This window comes from Pseudorca crassidens, chromosome X, assembly GCF_039906515.1.
Source record: "Pseudorca crassidens isolate mPseCra1 chromosome X, mPseCra1.hap1, whole genome shotgun sequence".
In the NCBI taxonomy this organism is placed as follows: Eukaryota; Metazoa; Chordata; class Mammalia; order Artiodactyla; family Delphinidae; genus Pseudorca; species Pseudorca crassidens.
In genome coordinates, this window is record NC_090317.1 from 19,853,391 (window position 1) to 19,871,485 (window position 18,095).

General features: G+C 38.6%; 1 protein-coding gene across 1 annotated transcript; it reads right to left on the reverse strand.

The window, feature by feature from the left end:
• Positions 1-3,137: 3,137 nt before the first annotated feature.
• LOC137216573 (olfactory receptor 1f45-like) lies at positions 3,138-4,076 on the reverse strand. Its single transcript, XM_067722672.1, has one exon. It carries the CDS (start codon positions 4,074-4,076, stop codon positions 3,138-3,140), a length of 939 nt encoding a protein of 312 aa, XP_067578773.1.
• Between the last annotated feature and the right edge of the window lie 14,019 nt (positions 4,077-18,095).

Below are 18,095 nucleotides of genomic sequence, written 5' to 3' on the forward strand. Positions count from 1 at the left end.
TGACTCTTTGCTTTAATTGATGTATTTTTAATTTAAAAATTTTCAATTATTTATTTAATTGAAGTATAGTTGATTTGCAATGTTTCAGGTGTACAGCAAAGTGATTGTTTCACATATATGTATTCTTTTTCAGATTCTTTTCCATTATAAGTTATTGCAAGATATTGAATATAGTTCTCTGTGCTATACAGTAGGTTCTTGTTGTTTGTCTGTTTTAAATATAGATGTTTGTTTCTGTTAATCTCATATTCCCAATTGAGTTCCCCCCCTTTCCCCTTTGCTAACCACTAGTCTGTTCTCTATGTCTGCGAGTCTGTTTCTGTTTTGTAGATAAGTTCATTTGTGTCATAGTTTAGATTCCACATATAAGTGATATCACATGATATTTGTCTTTCTCTGTCTGACTCACTTCACTTAGTATGATAATCTCTCGGTACATTCATACTGCTGCAAATGGCATTATTTCATCCTTTTTATGGCTGAGTAGTATTCCATTGATATATATATATATATATATATATATATATATATATATATATATATACACACCATATCCTCTTTATCCATTCATCTGTTGATGGGCATTTAGGTTGCATCCATGTATTAGCTATTGTAAATAGTGCTGTTATGAACATTGGGGTGCATGTATCTTTTCAAATTAGAGTTTTCATTTTTTCCACATATATGCCCAGGAGTAGAATTGTAGGAACATATGGTAGTTCTATTTTTACTTTTTTAAGGAACCGCCGTACTGTTCTCCATATTGGCTGCACCAGTTTACATTCCCACAAACAGTGTAGGAGGGTTCCCTTTTCTCCACACCCTCTCCAGCATTTATTATTTGTAGACTTTTTAATCATGGCCATTCTGATTGGTGTGAGGTGGTACCTCGTTGTAGGTTTGATTTGCATTTCTCTAATAATTAGTGATGTTGAGCATCTTTTCATGTGCCTGTTGGCCATCTGTAGGTCTTCTCTGGAGAAATGTCTATTTAGGTCTTCTTCCCATGTTTCGATTGAGTTGTTTGTTTCTTTTTGTATTAAGCTGTATGAGCTGTTTGTATACTTTAGAAATGCTTTAATTGATGCTTTAAATTAAATATCCAATATCAGTCCCTGATGGTATTGGTTAAAAAGGTATTCATCATACAGAGTCCTGCTTAAGATTTTATGTTGAACATGATGAAGGAGAAGGAGAAATTGGGGAGGGAAAGGAGGAAGGGGAGTATAAGAAGGAGAAGAAGAAAAAGAAGTAGAAGGAGGAGGAGAAGACAGGGAAGCATCTAGTGCTTCTAGACTTTTTAATTTCCAAATTTTTGTGTAAACTGATACTTTTGTAAAATAAAACAAAAACTTCATAGCAATGTGAAATTGCTCTATATTTCTAAATGTTTGTCTCAGTTTCTAAACTTATCTCACCTCAATCCCTCTGCTGACCAGTAACAAATAGTTTTGTGATTAGCATAGGTCAGCAAACTACACTTTGAGTGCACTGACTGAACTATTGTGGTGTCGCAGCAAAGCCACAAACCCAACCCTGAAGGCAGAACAAAGAGCTAGGTTCATTCAACCAGACAGTATAACTGGAATATGTTTTAGCAGTATCAGATGCATGAAAGCCTGAAGTTTCCTCCATGATCAAAGGTTAGGATATTACACGGATACAGAATAAAAGAACCCAGGTATCATGTCTTAAGTTTCATAACCACACCTCAAATCCTCATATTCTTGTGTATGTTGAATACCTGATTTTCTTTATGTTTCTCTTGATTTATTTTGGACTCCTGGCACCTACCCACTGTGGCACTTTAACAGCCTCAGAAAGTTTTAACCTCTAACATGTTCTATATCATCAATGCGGGTAGCTAGGAGGCAAAAGTTAGTATACTGTTTCATGAATTGTATCAATGGGACACTAAGCTCAGAGAGATTAATTGAGTCATCTAGTATTACTCAACAAGTCAGCAGAAGATAAACTAAAAATAAATTTTCTGTTTTGAGAGATGACAATTGTTTTATTCAATTTGGTTTACTGAATACCTACCCTGTTTCAGGCATTATACTAGGCTAGAGCTACAGAGACTAATAAAACATAGTTCCTGTACACTGTAAAGAGATCAGATCATCTTGGATAACACTGACAAATATAATTATAATTAATTGTGATAAGTGATACAATAGTAAAATAAAGTGCTACAGGATCCTAGAGGAGAAAAGGGAATAATTTTACCTAGAAAGGTGTAAGAATTATGAAATAATTCACAGAGAGTGTAAGACCTGAGATGGAGCCTTTAAAAAGTGTCAAATGTCTGTAGGAAGAGAGAATGGAACAGATATTCCAAGGAGAGGGTGTAACATGTACAAAGACAAGAGTCATGCAAATCCATACACTGCCCAAAGAATGACAAAGTGTCCAGTGTACCTGGGATGTAGGGTGTTCAAAAGATGGTGAGCAGATAGCGAATGATGATTCTTACTTCTGGAAATGTAGGTGAGTGCAGGTGGTAGAGGATCTTAGATGCTGAAGAACTTAAGCTTTGTTGGGGAGCCTCTGTAGGGCTCAGAGCAGGACAAATGACATGATAGTTTTTGCCTTAGTTTGTTTATCTTCTATTAGTGCATCTTTTTTCTTGCCTAGTACATGAGAATGATACAGTATTCACCCCAAAATACTAGTGTGAATCAAGTCATTGTTTGGAAGTTGTGAATTTCAAAATGGTATTATCTGTAAGATATTTTGAACTATTGTCATCAATGTTTTCTTCCTTCCTTCCTCTTTTCCTCCCTTCCTTCCTATCAATGATCTAGCATGTAGGGTTTGGTAGAGGGGGAAGGGAGGCACCAACCAAAAATTAGAGACCAATTAGTAAGTACTGACTACACAGCCATAAGCTTATTCAGGTAAAACTCTGTTTGTAAATTGTGAAGGACTGTGGAGTAAAGGAGCATTTTTGTTTTGTTTTATTTTGGTATTATTTTTATGGAGAGATGAGTCCTATCTAGAGTCTTGGACCTGTATTTGGGACAGGAAATGGATGGGGAAGAAACTACCATGGTGGCACAGTAGCCTGAGGTTTGGATCCTCTGTGTGCTCATCTAAGTCTAAGAAGTTGATACAGGTATTTCTTACAGCAGGGATCACCATCTCCAGAAATAGATTTCCCTGATGAGTAGTCTCCTCAGTGCTCCTTTCATGTCCTTGTTCCTTAGACTATAGCTGAAGGGCTTCATCATGGGAGTTACAACCGTATACATGATGGCAGCCACCTTATCCCTTTCTGCTGAGTAGGCAGAAGATGGAGGAAAGTAGACCCCAACAATGGATCCATAGAAGAGGGCCACAGCTAAGAAATGGGAGCCACAAGTGGAGAATGTTTTCCACTTCCCCTTGGCTGAAGGAATCCTAAGTACAGTGCAACCAATAAGGGAATAGGAGACAAAAATGAAGGTGAATGGGATGAAGATAACTGATCCCCCAATGACTAGGGTTGTCAAATCATTGATCTGGCTGTTTAAACAAGCAAGCCTTAACATGGTTTCCAGGTCACAGAAGTGTGGGATTTCTCTCTGATCACAGAAATTCAGGAGGCCCAGCAGACTGAGATGCAGTACTGAAACAAGATTAGAGACAACCCATGGAGTCACTACCAGCAGGACACAACCCTTGGGACTCAGTAATGCAGCATAGTGTAATGGGTGACAGATGGCAATGTTCAGGTCATATGCCATGGCTGCCAAGAAGAAATTGTCCAGGTCCACCAGCAACACAAAAAAGTACATTTGTGTAAGGCACCCTGCAAAAGAGATGATTAGGCTCTGGCTTTGGATGTCTGCCAACATTTTGGGGATGGTAGTGGTTGTGAAGCAGATGTCAGTGAAGGATAGATTGCCAAGGAAGAAGTACATGGGGCTGTGGAGGTGAGCGTCATTGATAATAGCCAGGATGATGAGTAAGTTTCCCACTATGGTAACCAGATACATGCACAGAAACAGCGTAAAGATGTGCTGCTGCTGTTCAGACACCACTGTGAGTCCCAGGAGGAAAAATTCGGAGATAGTTTGGTTTCCTTGGTGCATGATTTTGCTGTGTCTAAAACGGGAAAAATTCGACTTCACCGTAAAATGGTAACATGACACAAAATTCAGTCAGAGGACATTGTACCATATTATAGAAGTGAATCAAGCCTTGAACCAGATAGTCTTGTGTCTTATTTTCTGCTTACCAAAATACAAGCTCCACAAGGGCGTTGATTTTATCTACTATGTTCAATGCAATACACCAGTGTTAAAAACAGTGCCCAGCACATAGTAGGTGTTCATAAATATTGGTTGTATTTATACAAGAATGAGTGAATAAATTAAAAAAGAAATATTTTGAATTTACCACTCAGTATCTTCATGACTGTTATCTGTGCTTTTCTAAGATTATTTCATCAATTTTAAAATGTGGAGAATACCCACTTTATAGGATTTTTGTGAGGATTGCAAGGACATATGTAAAATGCCCATATCTGTATTTTAGCTATTGCTGCACAAATAGTAGCTGATATCATTCACTAATTTGGAAAAATCACAAACTTTAAAGGCAAAAAGAAACCTTCAGAGAACATCTAGCTGAGCCTCTGTCTTTGGGCAGTTAAATATTCAATATGCATGCGATGGTTTAGCTGATCATGTTTTAGTGTTCCAGAGAGAGAGATGCCACACTCTACTTCCAGCACCTGATCCAAAATTTTATCCTTTAAGTAATTAGTTCTTCCTCAGATCTTTCTGAAAACTTCCCAGTTTTTACTTCTTAACAAGGAAAAATTAGTTATTTGCCATAAATGCTGCTGAAGTCATGCAGGGGTGTCCACTGAATTAAGCAATGCAAAGGTAAGTGTCCTTAACAAGGCTATTTATAGTGGAGCTGATTGGGCATAAGCCACAATGAAGAAAGTTTTGGGATAACACTTTTAACAGCGAGTGTTTATTGAGGGCTTACTATGTTGCAGTTGCATGCAAGTGCTAAGTGCTTTACATTGATTATTTTATTAAATATTCACCACAACTCTGTAAGCTGAGTAGGTCTACTAAGAAAATGTTCCATTTACAGATGAATAAATCAAGAATTAAAGAAGTTAAATAATTTGATAAGAGTGATGCATAGCTAGTGTAGTGGAGTGAGGATTCTGAGCTCAGTCAGTCTGACCTCAGAACCTCTTACTTAACAACTGTGCTCGATTGCTACTATATTGCTTACAGCTTCATGTTTGTGAAGAGCATCACCTATGTTCTAGGCACATAAGAGCTTGCTCAGCCAACGTCACAAAGCTAGCAGGTGGTGGAGATTGACTTTGAATCTTGATGCCAAAGCGTTTTTACCATATGTGTGTAAGTCCAAATGAGAGCAAATGGGCTAACAAATGGGAAGTTTTGTCTTTGCTTATTCCAGCTTGTACCTTATCTATGCTGCTGTGAAATCCATTTTACATACTTGCTACTTACTCAAAAATCTGTATGTCTTGGGCTTCCCTGGTGGCGCAGTGGTTAAGAATCCACCTGCCAATGCAGGGGACACGGGTTCGAGCCCTGGTCTGGGAAGATCCCACATGCCAAGGGGCAACTAAGCCCGTGTGCCACAACTACTGAGTCCGCGTGCTACAACTACTGAAGCCCATGCTCCCAGAGCCGGTGCTCCATGGCAGGAGAAGCCATCACAATGAGAAGCCCGCGAACCACAATGAGAAGTAGTCCCCGCTAGCCACAACTAGAGAAAGCCCGCGTGCAGCAACGAAGACCCAACACAGCCATAAATAAATAAATAAATAAAACCTATAAAAATTAATTCTTAAAAAAAATCTGTATGTCTTCATACAGCCTTCCCAGTGTAACACAACTGGATTGCCATTGTATAAATTCACATACTTCTGCTGGTTTGCTGTTTAACTTCATACAATCTGCAAAAAGAGGTTAGCAGAACTAATTAACAGTTGGAGCAAAATTGCAGGAGAAATGTTGCACTTACTTAACAACACAATTTTCCCCAAGTACTATAGCAGTTCTTATTTGCATACTAACAAATAAATGTGCTGATTATAAATCAGGCAGGATCAGTTCTGGTGGGACCTCTGCTAGGCAACATTTAGCCATTTCATATGTACAGAATGTACTGAAAATAATAAAGTGGCATATTATTATGTACATGTAATATAGGCTTTTCACTAATGCAGACTGTATTAGCAAAATTTGACAGTCCACGTTTCTGATTCCACCTTCAAACACCATATCAGTCAGTTCCATTTAACTGCATGTTCTCATCTACTGTCTCCTAGGTGGCACCATCTTTTACAACCAAACACATAAGTATCTTCAGGTTTTCAACCCTTGTATATTCAGGTCACTAATTTGTGACTTGAATCAAGGCACAATACTCTTGTAGTGGACTTGGGTAACAAACATTTGTGTATTTGGGTTGGGGATCCCCCTCCTTTGGAACTTACCTAGATGTTTTGTGGCTATTTCCAAAGCTTTTCCAGAAAAAAAACAGTTCCACTTCCTCCACTCAAAAAATGGTGATTTTCCCAGCCACAGATGTGAACCTTTTCTCTTTCTAAATACAGAAAAAGACAGAGGAGAGGGATGAAATAAAACTGAAAACCTCAACTGGTGGTGGTGTCCCTGCTGCTGGATTTAGAAAAAGATCACCCTAGGGCTCAGGACACAATTCTCTAGGCTACTCATTAGAAACCACTCTCAATTCCATCCTCTATGGATGAAGTCCTCTCTACTGGGATATATTGATACTCACTGATTTCTTGGGATTTATATATATATACACATATATCTTTTCACAGAGGAGGAAACTGAAAATAAAAAAGTTAAATGATTTGCCCAAGGTCATACAACTACTTTATGGTAGAGCCAAGGTTCTTAGCAGAAACTCTCACTCTTGATCCCATTTTCTTAATCACTGCACTAAAATATCCCTTATTAATCATGGGGGAGCTCTAGAAATAAAAGCATTCTGAGAACTTGACTAAAAATTATCTTCTGAAACTTCACTCCTATCTTTCTCCCTACTCTGAATCCCAGCAAAGGACCTCACTTCCTGTTCAACTCTACCTCCAAACCGAGAGATTATGGACAACTCACTACCCTCTTCTTTCTTAATGTTACTACGGAAGGTTATCCTTCCTTTTATTAAGGGCCAATCCCTTCACCTATATTCTGGATTCCTTCCCCTTTTACTTTCCCAGAAGACTTATGCTATCAGTTAACTTATTTCTTATATCTTCAATCAGCCCTTCTCTACTGGATTTTTCTTTTGGCTTTAAAGCATGTTATAGTCTTTCTTATGTTCAAACAAAGAGACAAGCAAGGCCCCCAGGATCCCTTAGCCTCCTCAGTTACTAAACAATCTCACTCATACCATTAAACACAAATTTCTTGAATTGTCTACATTTCTGTCTCCATTTCTTCACCTCAACCCACTCCAATCTGTCTTCTGCCTCACACAACTCTATTGAAATAGCTCTCGATAAGGCCACAATGACACCCATGTTGCTAAATCCACACTTCTTGGCAACTCAACAACACTCACCTCAGATGATGGTCCTCTTTCTTTATATATATATATATTTTTTTTTTTAATTGAAGTATAGTTGATTTACAACGTTGTGTTAGTTTCAGGTGTACAGCACAGTGGTTCAGGTATATATATATATATATACACACACACACACACACACACACATATATATCATTTTTCAGATTCTTTCCCCTTGTAGGTTAGTACAAAATAGTGAGTATAGTTCCCTGTGCTATACAGTAGGTCCTCTTTCTTGATGTACCCTCTTTTGTTGGATGTTGAGAACCTGCAATCCCCTGGTTTTCCTTCTATCTCTTTGACCACTCTTTCTCCATCTCCTTTCATGGCTCTTCAATATAACCTTTAAATGTTTGTTGTGATATCACGAAGTTTTTATTTGCTCACTCTACTCTATCCCTAGAGTAAAATTATCCACTTTCATGACTTCGGTTACCATCTTTATGCTGATGATTCTGTTTCTTATCTTTAATTAGCTCTCTCTTCTGAGCCCCAGAACCACACACCTGACTGTTTGTTATATACAATTCTATATCTCATAAGCACCTCAAATTCAGTATTTTCAAAACCATATTCATTGTCTACCCACAACACTGCTGAAATCAATTTTGGCCCTCCTCTATTATTCCTTACCTCAATAAAATATAGCATTATCAATTTTTGTCATTTTTGATACCTTCCATCTTTATTTCTTAAGATCCCATTATTTAAGTCCTGTAGATTCCCCATCTTAAATATCTCTCAAATGTATCTGCTTCTCTCCATCACCCTATTCTAAGCCATCACCATGTCTCTACATCTACTTTTGTTCCCTCCAAACAGTCCCCAGGCTGATAATTTTCAGTGACTTCCTAATCCTCTTAGTTTATGGTCCAGAATTAATAATGTAGCCTACAATGCCTGGCCTTCTTCTGAATTCTCACGTTGTGCCACTTTCCCCTTCTTTCAGTTTCTTGAAAATACCAAATTCCTTCTTGCCTTATTGTTTTTTTCATATGTTTGTATTCTCTTTCTGGAAGGGAACAGCCTTTATATTTGGCTAACTCATGTTTTTATTTCAGTTCTCAATTTAAATGCTCCTTCTGAAGGTATACCTTTTCTGACCTCTCAAGACTATGTCAAATCCTTGCAGTGACATCCCATAGCCATGTATACATCTCCTATGAAAAGTACTGCAAATACTTATTTTTCCTATTATCCTATAAATTCTATAAGGATAGGGAATATGTCTACCTACTGTTATATTCCCAGTGCTTAGCAAAGTGCCTGACAAATTGTTCATACTCAACAATTTGTGAATGATTGAATTAATAGAAGAATAGAAATTATTTATAGAACAATTAATTTGAGGTAAGGGTAGGGATCATGGAAGACTTTAAAGAGAAAATAGCTTAAAAATATGTCTTACGTAATGAAATGGAGGATGGGATGGAGGCATTCTAGCAATTTGAAACACAATTTGTAAAGATATAGAGGGGAAAAAAGTGTGAGTCCTCAAAATACAAGATGCGTGCAGTAACTTAGAGTTGTCCAGTGTGGGCTGTAGCACAGGAGATAGTGGTAGAAAGTGAGACTAGCTATAGCACAGGAGAAAGTGGTAGAAGGTGAGACTAGAAAGTAATAGGTTGGGTATGATTGTGAAGGTTTTTGTGTATACCATATGATTAAGGATGCTTGGCAACATCTAAGAGAAATAGTAAGCATCATTTTCTGTCATGGGAAATTCAGAGATCAGAGCTGACTGACAGGTACCAGGTAAGAACTAACATCAGAAGTACAAAGCAAAATAGCTATAAATAATTACTTCTTTCCTTTGTGGCTCTACTTCTATGTTTGGAGGCTCCCTAGAAACCCGACCCCCTATTTACAGTGACCAGAGAGCATGTGTGGGGCTTGCCTGACTTTCCAGCTCACTAGAGAAATGGCTGAGTATAAAGACAGAGGAATGAGGAATCATGTCACTCTCTTGTGAACCCATCAGCGCAATTCCCCAGGCCGGTAGAAAAAGGGTGTCTCTTCATTCCCCTTTTGTGTTCCTTTTTCAATTTGGTAAATCACTTCACAAACTTCACTGGATTTTCCTTTTTTTTCAGGAGCCTTGAACTTTCCTAGAGGAGATTTCTAAGTCTTCAGGCAATTGGTATTCAGTATTGTAATGTCTGATTCTTTAAAGGGACATATTTGGAAACAGAACAGTGACACTGACCTTTTCTCTGAGTGGCTGCCTTTGCAAACGTCATAGCAAGTGCGTTTAGGAATTGCTCATTCGTGGGGGCTGTTCAGAGGCCAGGGAAAGAAAGAGTCCTGGGAATTGACAATAGCAGCAAAGCAGTACAGGAAAGAGCAGGGATGTTCAGATATGATGAATGGGGTCATTTTTGATTTGAAAAGATTGATGCTTCCTCATTTGGAGGATGGATCCAAATACCCTTAAATTCTTAGTTGAATATATGTTTGTTTTGACACAGAGGATCATAAACATGGCCATGGTTTTAGTTGAACTTATATTCTCAACTACCTGAGTGACCTTTGGAAAGCCCTTTCTCTGGGTATTAGTTTTATCCTCTGTAAAATGAGAGGGTTAGACTAAATTATCTCTATACTACCTTCCCACTCTGATACTTGACAATTCTGTGATTTCTAATTGGGTACATTTATGAAGGTTGTGGTGGAAATGTGATCATATATGACTAGAAGGTGGGTAGTAGAAATAGTACAGTTTCTTTTCATCTAACAATGTGGGTTTGGTATATGTGTTTTGATGTATAATTCATGAAGTTTTTCAATTTCTAGCTTAGAAAGAGTTTGTGACAATAAAATTACATTCTGCCTGATGGGTTCACCTATGCTATGTGTGGGGGTAGTGGGCTTATTATAGAAGAGGTGTTAGGGAAGAGGGGTCATCTGGAGGTGGTAGTAAAGGTTAGCAGCAGAAGGGAGAGAAAAAGATTAAACATAGCTTTAAGTAATCTGATTAATAAAAGTTTTTGAAAAACACTAGGAACTGTTATCAGCTTGTCAACTAGATTGGAGCCAATCTCTGTTTCTGCCTTTAATGGCAACCTCTTCAGGGTAGACAAACAGATTATCCATTAATTCGTTGTTTCACTAATGGGAGAAAGAGGCATTATTAAAGCTCTTCTTCAGGATTAGAGAAGAGGAAATGAAGTGAGAGAAGCATGCCATAGGTCTCCCCTCTCCTCTCTCATCCAGTTGGGAGAGGGGGCCCAAGGATCTAGGATTGACTCCCCTTCTTACCTGTTTCTTTTTCCCCTCCACAAACATCCTTTACTGCAAAAAAACAAAAATAAAAACAAAAAATACTGAGAGGAGTGATAAAGCTAAGAGAGCAAGTGTTAGATTACCTACAGCATCCTTGTTCCATCCAGTTATCAATTTATGAAGGTCTTGTTGGCAGCTACATAAGGAGACATTGGGACCTAGCGGGACTATTGAAGGGAGATCAGTAGGGAGATATTTGGGCATCAAAGTTAAACCATTTAGTTCCTATTATCACAGAGAATCATAGCAGATTGTGTCACATTTTGCTATTCAGCTTGCTTTTTTGGTACATGAGCCATATTTTTCCAACCCTTAGCTTTTATGCTTCCCCATAACATTAGATTATTTTGTCAGTGAAAAGAAATGCAGGAAAGAGAAATTTAGAACAGATAAAGCACAGGTAATGAAGACCATACTCAGAAGCAGCTATACAGAACACACAAGTTGGTTAGGGAGAACACATACTTGTACAATGACAGCTCTGCATCCCAAAGCAGTCTTTTAAAGCAAAAACTGAACAAAGGCAAACAATAGAATGCAAAGTAGAGGAATTGAGTAGTCAGTGTTAGGTGGGTTTTATCATAAAAGATGTCCTGGAGAACATAAGTTTAGGGGAGGTGACAGTTCCTATACCCATAATTGCTTCATAATCAGGAGATCATTGGGACTCTTTTCTAGTCAATGCTTCAATCTCAGTAGTAATCTGATATTTTCAACTGCGGTATGGAATTATTGGTCTGTGTTAAGTAATATTTGTTGTCATGTGGGTCTTAGGGAGCACACTGTCCTTGAAGGCAGCTGGCAAGGGAACAAGGTACTTGCAAGCTTCTAATTGGCCTGGAAAAGGATGAAATTTGCCACCTGAAGTGCCAAGGGAACAAGTACACAGTGTACTTCTTCCCTAATGAGATTCAAGGTTGGTAGAGAAGGAGGATCTTCCTGATTTTCAGTTACTTAGATGAAGTGAAAGAATTCAACAACGAAGTACAGAGTAAGGGTCACAGTGACCCAAGGTTTTAGCAGCCCTTAAATCTCTATGGCATTCTTTCAGAACCAACCTGAGGCATGGGTCTCTTGGGACAATAGCCGTATCTCCAGAGGGAAAAGCCTTTTGCTGGGAGACAAGAGCTCTGGTCCCAAATCCGGCTTGAAATCTTATTTTCAGTGTGACTTTGAACATATTATTTTCCTAATATGCATACTGGATTTATGATCTATTAAACATGAAGGAATTCCTTTCCTGGCTATGTAACTTGATCCCATCAGATAACTTTAGAATATAACAATCTTTGTATTTACCACATGATGGTTTGGAAGGGTAGTAGGATGGAGAGGGGAGTGCTGGGAGTTGGATAATTGGAAATGTAGGAGTGCTTTAGTGAGCTCCACCAATAGATAAATCGTGAGAGGGATGTAATTGTAGACTCTTTCATTCAACTGTATCATCTGGCAGGCCTGCCTTACACTTTGCCTCTTTTCTCTATCAGTTTCATTACTGCTGTGGACTGAATTGTGTCCCCCCACCCAAATCCATATGTTGAAGCCCTAACCCCCAGTGTGATGGCATTTGGAGATGGGACCTTTTGGAGGTAATTAGGTTTAGATGAGGTTATGAGTGTGGGCACCTCATGATGGGATTAGTATTAGATGTCTGATAAAAAGAGACATCAGAGTGCACGCTCTCTCTCTCTCTCTCTCTCTTTCTGCCATGTGAGGACACAGCAAGAAGGTGGTTGTTTGCAAGCTGGGAACAGAGCTCTCACCATTAATTGACCATGATGGCACCCTGATCTGCAACTTCTAGCCTCCAGAACTGTGAGAAAATAAATTTCTGTTGTTTAAGCCACTCAGTGGTATTTTGTTATGGCATCCTTAGCAGACTAAGACAAGTACCCTCTCCGAAACTGGGCTTGCCATGTGATCTGTAAAGAAAGGAAATCTAATACCACCAATTTGAGTTTATGTTCTTGAGAATCAGTTAGAGCCTGGCTCTTCAGGGGTCTCTTTTTGAGGGGCAATAAAAATTATTTTTTCTATTGCTACAGTGAGGAACTGGGCTTGATTACCCTCTTTTGTATCAAAATAATCACCCCTACCTTACACATACATACTCCATTTTACACCATTTGTGTATTTCTTACTAGTGTATCTTTTCTCCATGTTTGCTACTCCTTAGTCATGGGAACAAAGAAGCTAGAGGACATTATAGCAGAGTTCGAAGCTATTGGTTTCTCTTCAGGTGTGACATTGATGAGCCTGTTTATCATTTTTTCCTCAGCCATGGGATGCCTTTCGGATTATCTAATATGTGGCCACTATGTCACCATGTAAATCTGCAACTCTATTCTGTTGCTGTGTTAAGGTCTGTGAACTCTTGGTGGTTAATCCATTAGAAAGTTAATTCAGGCGATATTTATTGAGCACCTATGAACATGCAAAGTGATAGGCAAATTCACTTTTGCCCATATGGCACTTATATTCTTGTGGGAGAATACAGATAATAAATATATACAGAGAGATGAATTTAAAAACATAATTTTAGCTGATAATAGCTAGAATAAATGCTGGAATAAAATGGTGTAGAGAATTGCTGGGTCAGTGACTGCTTTAGGTAAGTTGATCAGGGAATTTTTCTCTGAGGAAGTGACAAGTGAGCTGAGACCTAAGTAATGAGTGATGAGAAAGAGCTGGAGATTGCAGATAGAGACTAGTGAAAAAGATCTAAGCTGGAAATGTAGTGGGCATGTACTTAGAATGTAACTTAAATCAATGTGTCTGGAAGTAATGAGAGAGCCAGATAGATGATGATGTCAAAAGATATTCAAGGGCACCTAATAGTGGAGTCCAGAATGCTATGGTGAAGTGTTTGGACTTAATTCTGAAAGCAGTGTAAAGCCATTGATAGGATTAAGAAAGGAAGAAAAGAGGTCTGATTTACACTTTGCAAAGATGATTCTGGCTGCTATCTGGACGATGGGCTATAGGGGGCCAGAGTAAAGACAGAGAGCCCAGTTATAGGCTACTGTAGTAATCTAAGAGAAAGACAATTGGATTGGGCTAAGAGGGTACAGTGGAGGTAAATAGAAGTCTTTGGATACTGGATGACCTTTTAGAGTAGAGCAGGCAGAGTATGATGGATTGGATATAGTGGTTATATGCAATGCCATGACTGTGGTCATCACTGTGGCCCTTATTCATCTTTGCCTTCCTACTCAACTTCTGCCATTCAAATATAATCTCCTCTTGGTTTCCAGTATTCTTCGTATATTTCAATATGGCATGCCTTGGTGTGAACCTACTTGCATCAGTATTGCTGGGTACTCAATTGGCCCTTTTAATCTGGAAACTATTTCTTGAGTTCTGGGAATTTTACTTAAATGATTTCTTTGATAATTTCCTCTCCTCCATTTTCACTGCTCTCTTTCAGAAAAACCTTTCATTCCTATCAAACCTATTCCAAACCTCCTGGTTTGATCTTCTAAATAAAAAAATTTTTTTTCTTACTTTCTGTCTCTGTTTCCTTGGACTAGTTTTTTTTTTTTACATCTTTATTGGAGTATAATTGCTTTACAATGGTGTGTTAGTTTCTGCTTTACAACAAAGTGAATCAGCCACAGATAGACACACGTTCCCATATCTCCTCCCTCTTGCGTCTCCCTCACTCCCACCCTCCCCATCCCACCCCTCCAGGTGGTCACAAAGCACCGAGTTGATCTCCCTGTGCTATGCGGCTGCTTCCCACTAGCTATCTATTTTACATTTGGTATTGTATATATGTCCATGCCACTCTCTCACTTTGTCACAGCTGAACCTTCTCCCTCCCCATATCCTCAAGTCCATTCTCTAGTAGGTCTGTTTCTTTATTCCTGTCTTACCCCTAGGTTCTTCATGACATTTTTTTTCTTAAATTCCATATGTATGTGTTAGCATACGGTATCTGTCTTTCTCTTTCTGACTTACTTCACTCTGTATGACAGACTCCAGGTCTATCCACCTCATTACAAATAGCTCAATTTCGTTTCTTTTTATGGCTGAGTAATATTCCATTGTATATATGTGCCACATCTTCTTTATCCATTCATCCGATGATGGACACTTAGGTTGTTTCCATCTCCGGGCTCTTGTAAATAGAGCTGCAATGAATATTTTGGTACATGGCTCTTTTTGAATTATAGTTTTCTCAGGGTATATGCCCAGTAGTGGGATTGCTGGGTCATATGGTGGTTTAAATAGAAATACATATGGTAGTTCTCTTTGTAGTTTTTTAAGGAACCTCCATACTGTTCTCCATAGTGGCTGTACCAATTCACATTCCCACCAGCAGTGCAAGAGTGTTCCCTTTTCCCCACAACCTCTCCAGCATTTACTGTTTCTAGATTTTTTCATGATGGCCATTCTGACCAGTGTAAGATGATATCTCATTGTAGTTTTGATTTGCATTTCTCTAATGATTAATGATGTTGAGCATTCTTTCATGTGTTCGTTGGCAATTTGTATATCTTCTTTGGAGAAATGTCTCTTTAGATCTTCTACCCATTTTTGGATTGGGTTGTTTCTTTGTTATTGAGCTGCATGAACTGCTTGTAAATCTTGGAGATTAATCCTTTGTCAGTTGTTTCATTTCCAAATATTTTCTCCCATTCCGAGGGTTGTCTTTTGGTCTTGTTTATGGTTTCCTTTGCTGTGCAAAAGCTTTGAAGTTTCATTAGGTCCCATTTGCTTATTTTTGGTTTTATTTCCATTTCTCTAGGAGGTAGGTCAAAAAGGATCTTGCTGTGATTTATGTCACACAGTGTTCTGCCTATGTTTTCCTCTAAGAGTTTGATAGTTTCTGGCCTTACATTTAGGTCTTTAATCCATTTTGAGCTTATTGTTGTGTATGGTGTTAGGGAGTGTTCTAATCTCATACTTTTACATGTACCTGTCCAGTTTTCCCAGCACCACTTATTGAAGAGGCTGTCCTTTCTCCAGTGTACATTCCTGCCTCCTTTATCAAAGATAAGGTGACTACATGTGCGTGGGTTTATCTCTGGGCTTTCTATCCTGTTCCATTGATCTGTGTTTCTGTTTTTGTGCCAGTATCATACTGTCTTGATTACTGTATCTTTGTAGTATAGTCTGAAGTCAGGGAGCCTGATTCCTCCAGCTCCGTTTTTCGTTCTCAAGATTGCTTTGGCTATTCGGGGTCTCTTGTGTTTCCATACAAATAGTGAAAATTTTTGTTCTAGTTCTGTGAAAAATGCCAGTGGTAGTTTGATAGGGATTGCACTGAATCGGTAGATTGCTTTGGGCAGTACAGTGATTTTCACAATGTTGATTCTTCCAATCCAAGAACATGGTATATCTCTCCATCTATTTGTATCATCTTTAATTTCTTTCATCAGTGTCTTATAATTTTCTGCATACAGGTCTTTTGTCTCCTTAGGTAGGTTTATTCCTAGATATTTTATTCTTTTTGTTGCAGTGGTAAATGGGAGTGTTTTCTTGATTTCACTTTCAGATTTTTCATCATTAGTGTATAGGAATGCCAGAGATTTCTGTGCATTAATTTTGTATCCTGCTACTTTACGAAATTCATTGATTAGCTCTAGTAGTTTTCTGGTAGCATCTTTAGGATTCTCTATGTATAGTATCGTGTCATCTGCAAACAGTGACAGCTTTACTTCTTCTTTTCCGGTTTGGATTCCTTTTATTTCCTTTTTTTCTCTGATTGCTGTGGCTAAAACTTCCAAAACTATGTTGAATAAGAGTGGTGAGAGTTGGCAACCTTGTCTTGTTCCTGATCTTAGTGAAAATGCTTTCAGTTTTTCACCATTGAGGATGATGTTGGCTGTGGGTTTGTCATATATGGCCTTTATTATGTTGAGGAAAGTTTCCTTTATGCCTACTTTCTGTAGGGTTTTTATCATAAATGGGTGTTGAATTTTGTCGAAAGCTTTCTCTGCATCTATTGAGATGACCATATGGTCTTTCTCCTTCAATTTGTTAATATGGTGTATCACATTGATTGATTTGCGTATACTGAAGCATCCTTGCATTCCTTTGATAAACCCCACTTGATCATGGTGTATGATCCTTAAATGTGCTGTTTGATTCTGTTTGCTAGTATTATGTTGAGGATTTTTGCATCTATGATCATCAGTGATATGGGCCTGTAGTTTTCTTTCCTTGTGACATCCTTGTCTGGTTGCGGTATCAGGGTGATGGTGGCCTCGTACAATGAGTTTGGGAGTGTTCCTCCCTCTGCTATATTTTGGAAGAGTTTGAGAAGGATAGGTGTTAGCTCTTCTCTAAATGTTTGATAGAATTCGTCTGTGAAGCAGTCTGGTCCGGAGCTTTTGTTTGTTGGAAGATTTTTAAACACAGCTTCAATTTCACTGCTTGTGAGTGGTCTGTTCATATTTTCTATTTCTTCCTGATTCAGTCTTGGCAAGCTTGTGCATTTCTAAAAATTTGTCCATTTCTTCCAGGTTGTCCATTTTATTGGCATAGAGTTGCTTGTAGTAATTTCTCATGATCTTTTGTATTTCTGCAGTGTCAGTTGTTACTTCTCCTTTTTCATTTCAAATTCTATTGATTTGAGTCTTCTCTCTTTTTTTCTTGATGAATCTGGCTAATGGTTTATCAATTTTGTTTATCTTCTCAAAGAACCAGCTTTTAGTTTTATTGATCTTTGCTATCGTTTCCTTCATTTCTTTTTCATATATTTCTGATCTGATCTTTATTATTTCTTTCCTTCTGCTAACTTTGCGTTTTTTTGTTCTTCTTTCTCTAATTGCTTTAGGTGCATGGTGGTTGTTTATTCGAGATGTTTCCTGTTTCTTAAGGTAGGATTGTATTGCTATAAACTTCCCTCTTAGAACTGCCTTTCCTGCATCCCATAGGATTTGGGTTGTCGTGTCTCCATTGTCATTTGTAGGTTTTTTTTTTTTTTTTTTTTTTTTGCGGTACGCGGGCCTCTCACCGCCATGGCCTCTCCCGCTGCAGAGCACAGGCTCCGGACGTGCAGGCTCAGCAGCCATGGCTCACGGGCCCAGCCGCTCCGCGGCACGTGGGATCCTCCCGGACCGGGGCATGAACCCGTGTCCCCTGCGTCGGCAGGCGGACTCTCAACCACTGCGCCACCAGGGAAGCCCTGTAGGTATTTTTTGATTTCCTGTTTGATTTCTTCAGTGATCACTTCGTTATTAAGTAGTGTATTGTTTAGCCTCCATGTGTTTGTATTT

What these genes read in the sequence shown, in the direction of transcription:
- LOC137216573 (XM_067722672.1), bottom strand. Translation starts at nt 4,076, where the DNA reads ATGCACCAAGGAAACCAAACTATCTCCGAATTTTTCCTCCTGGGACTC.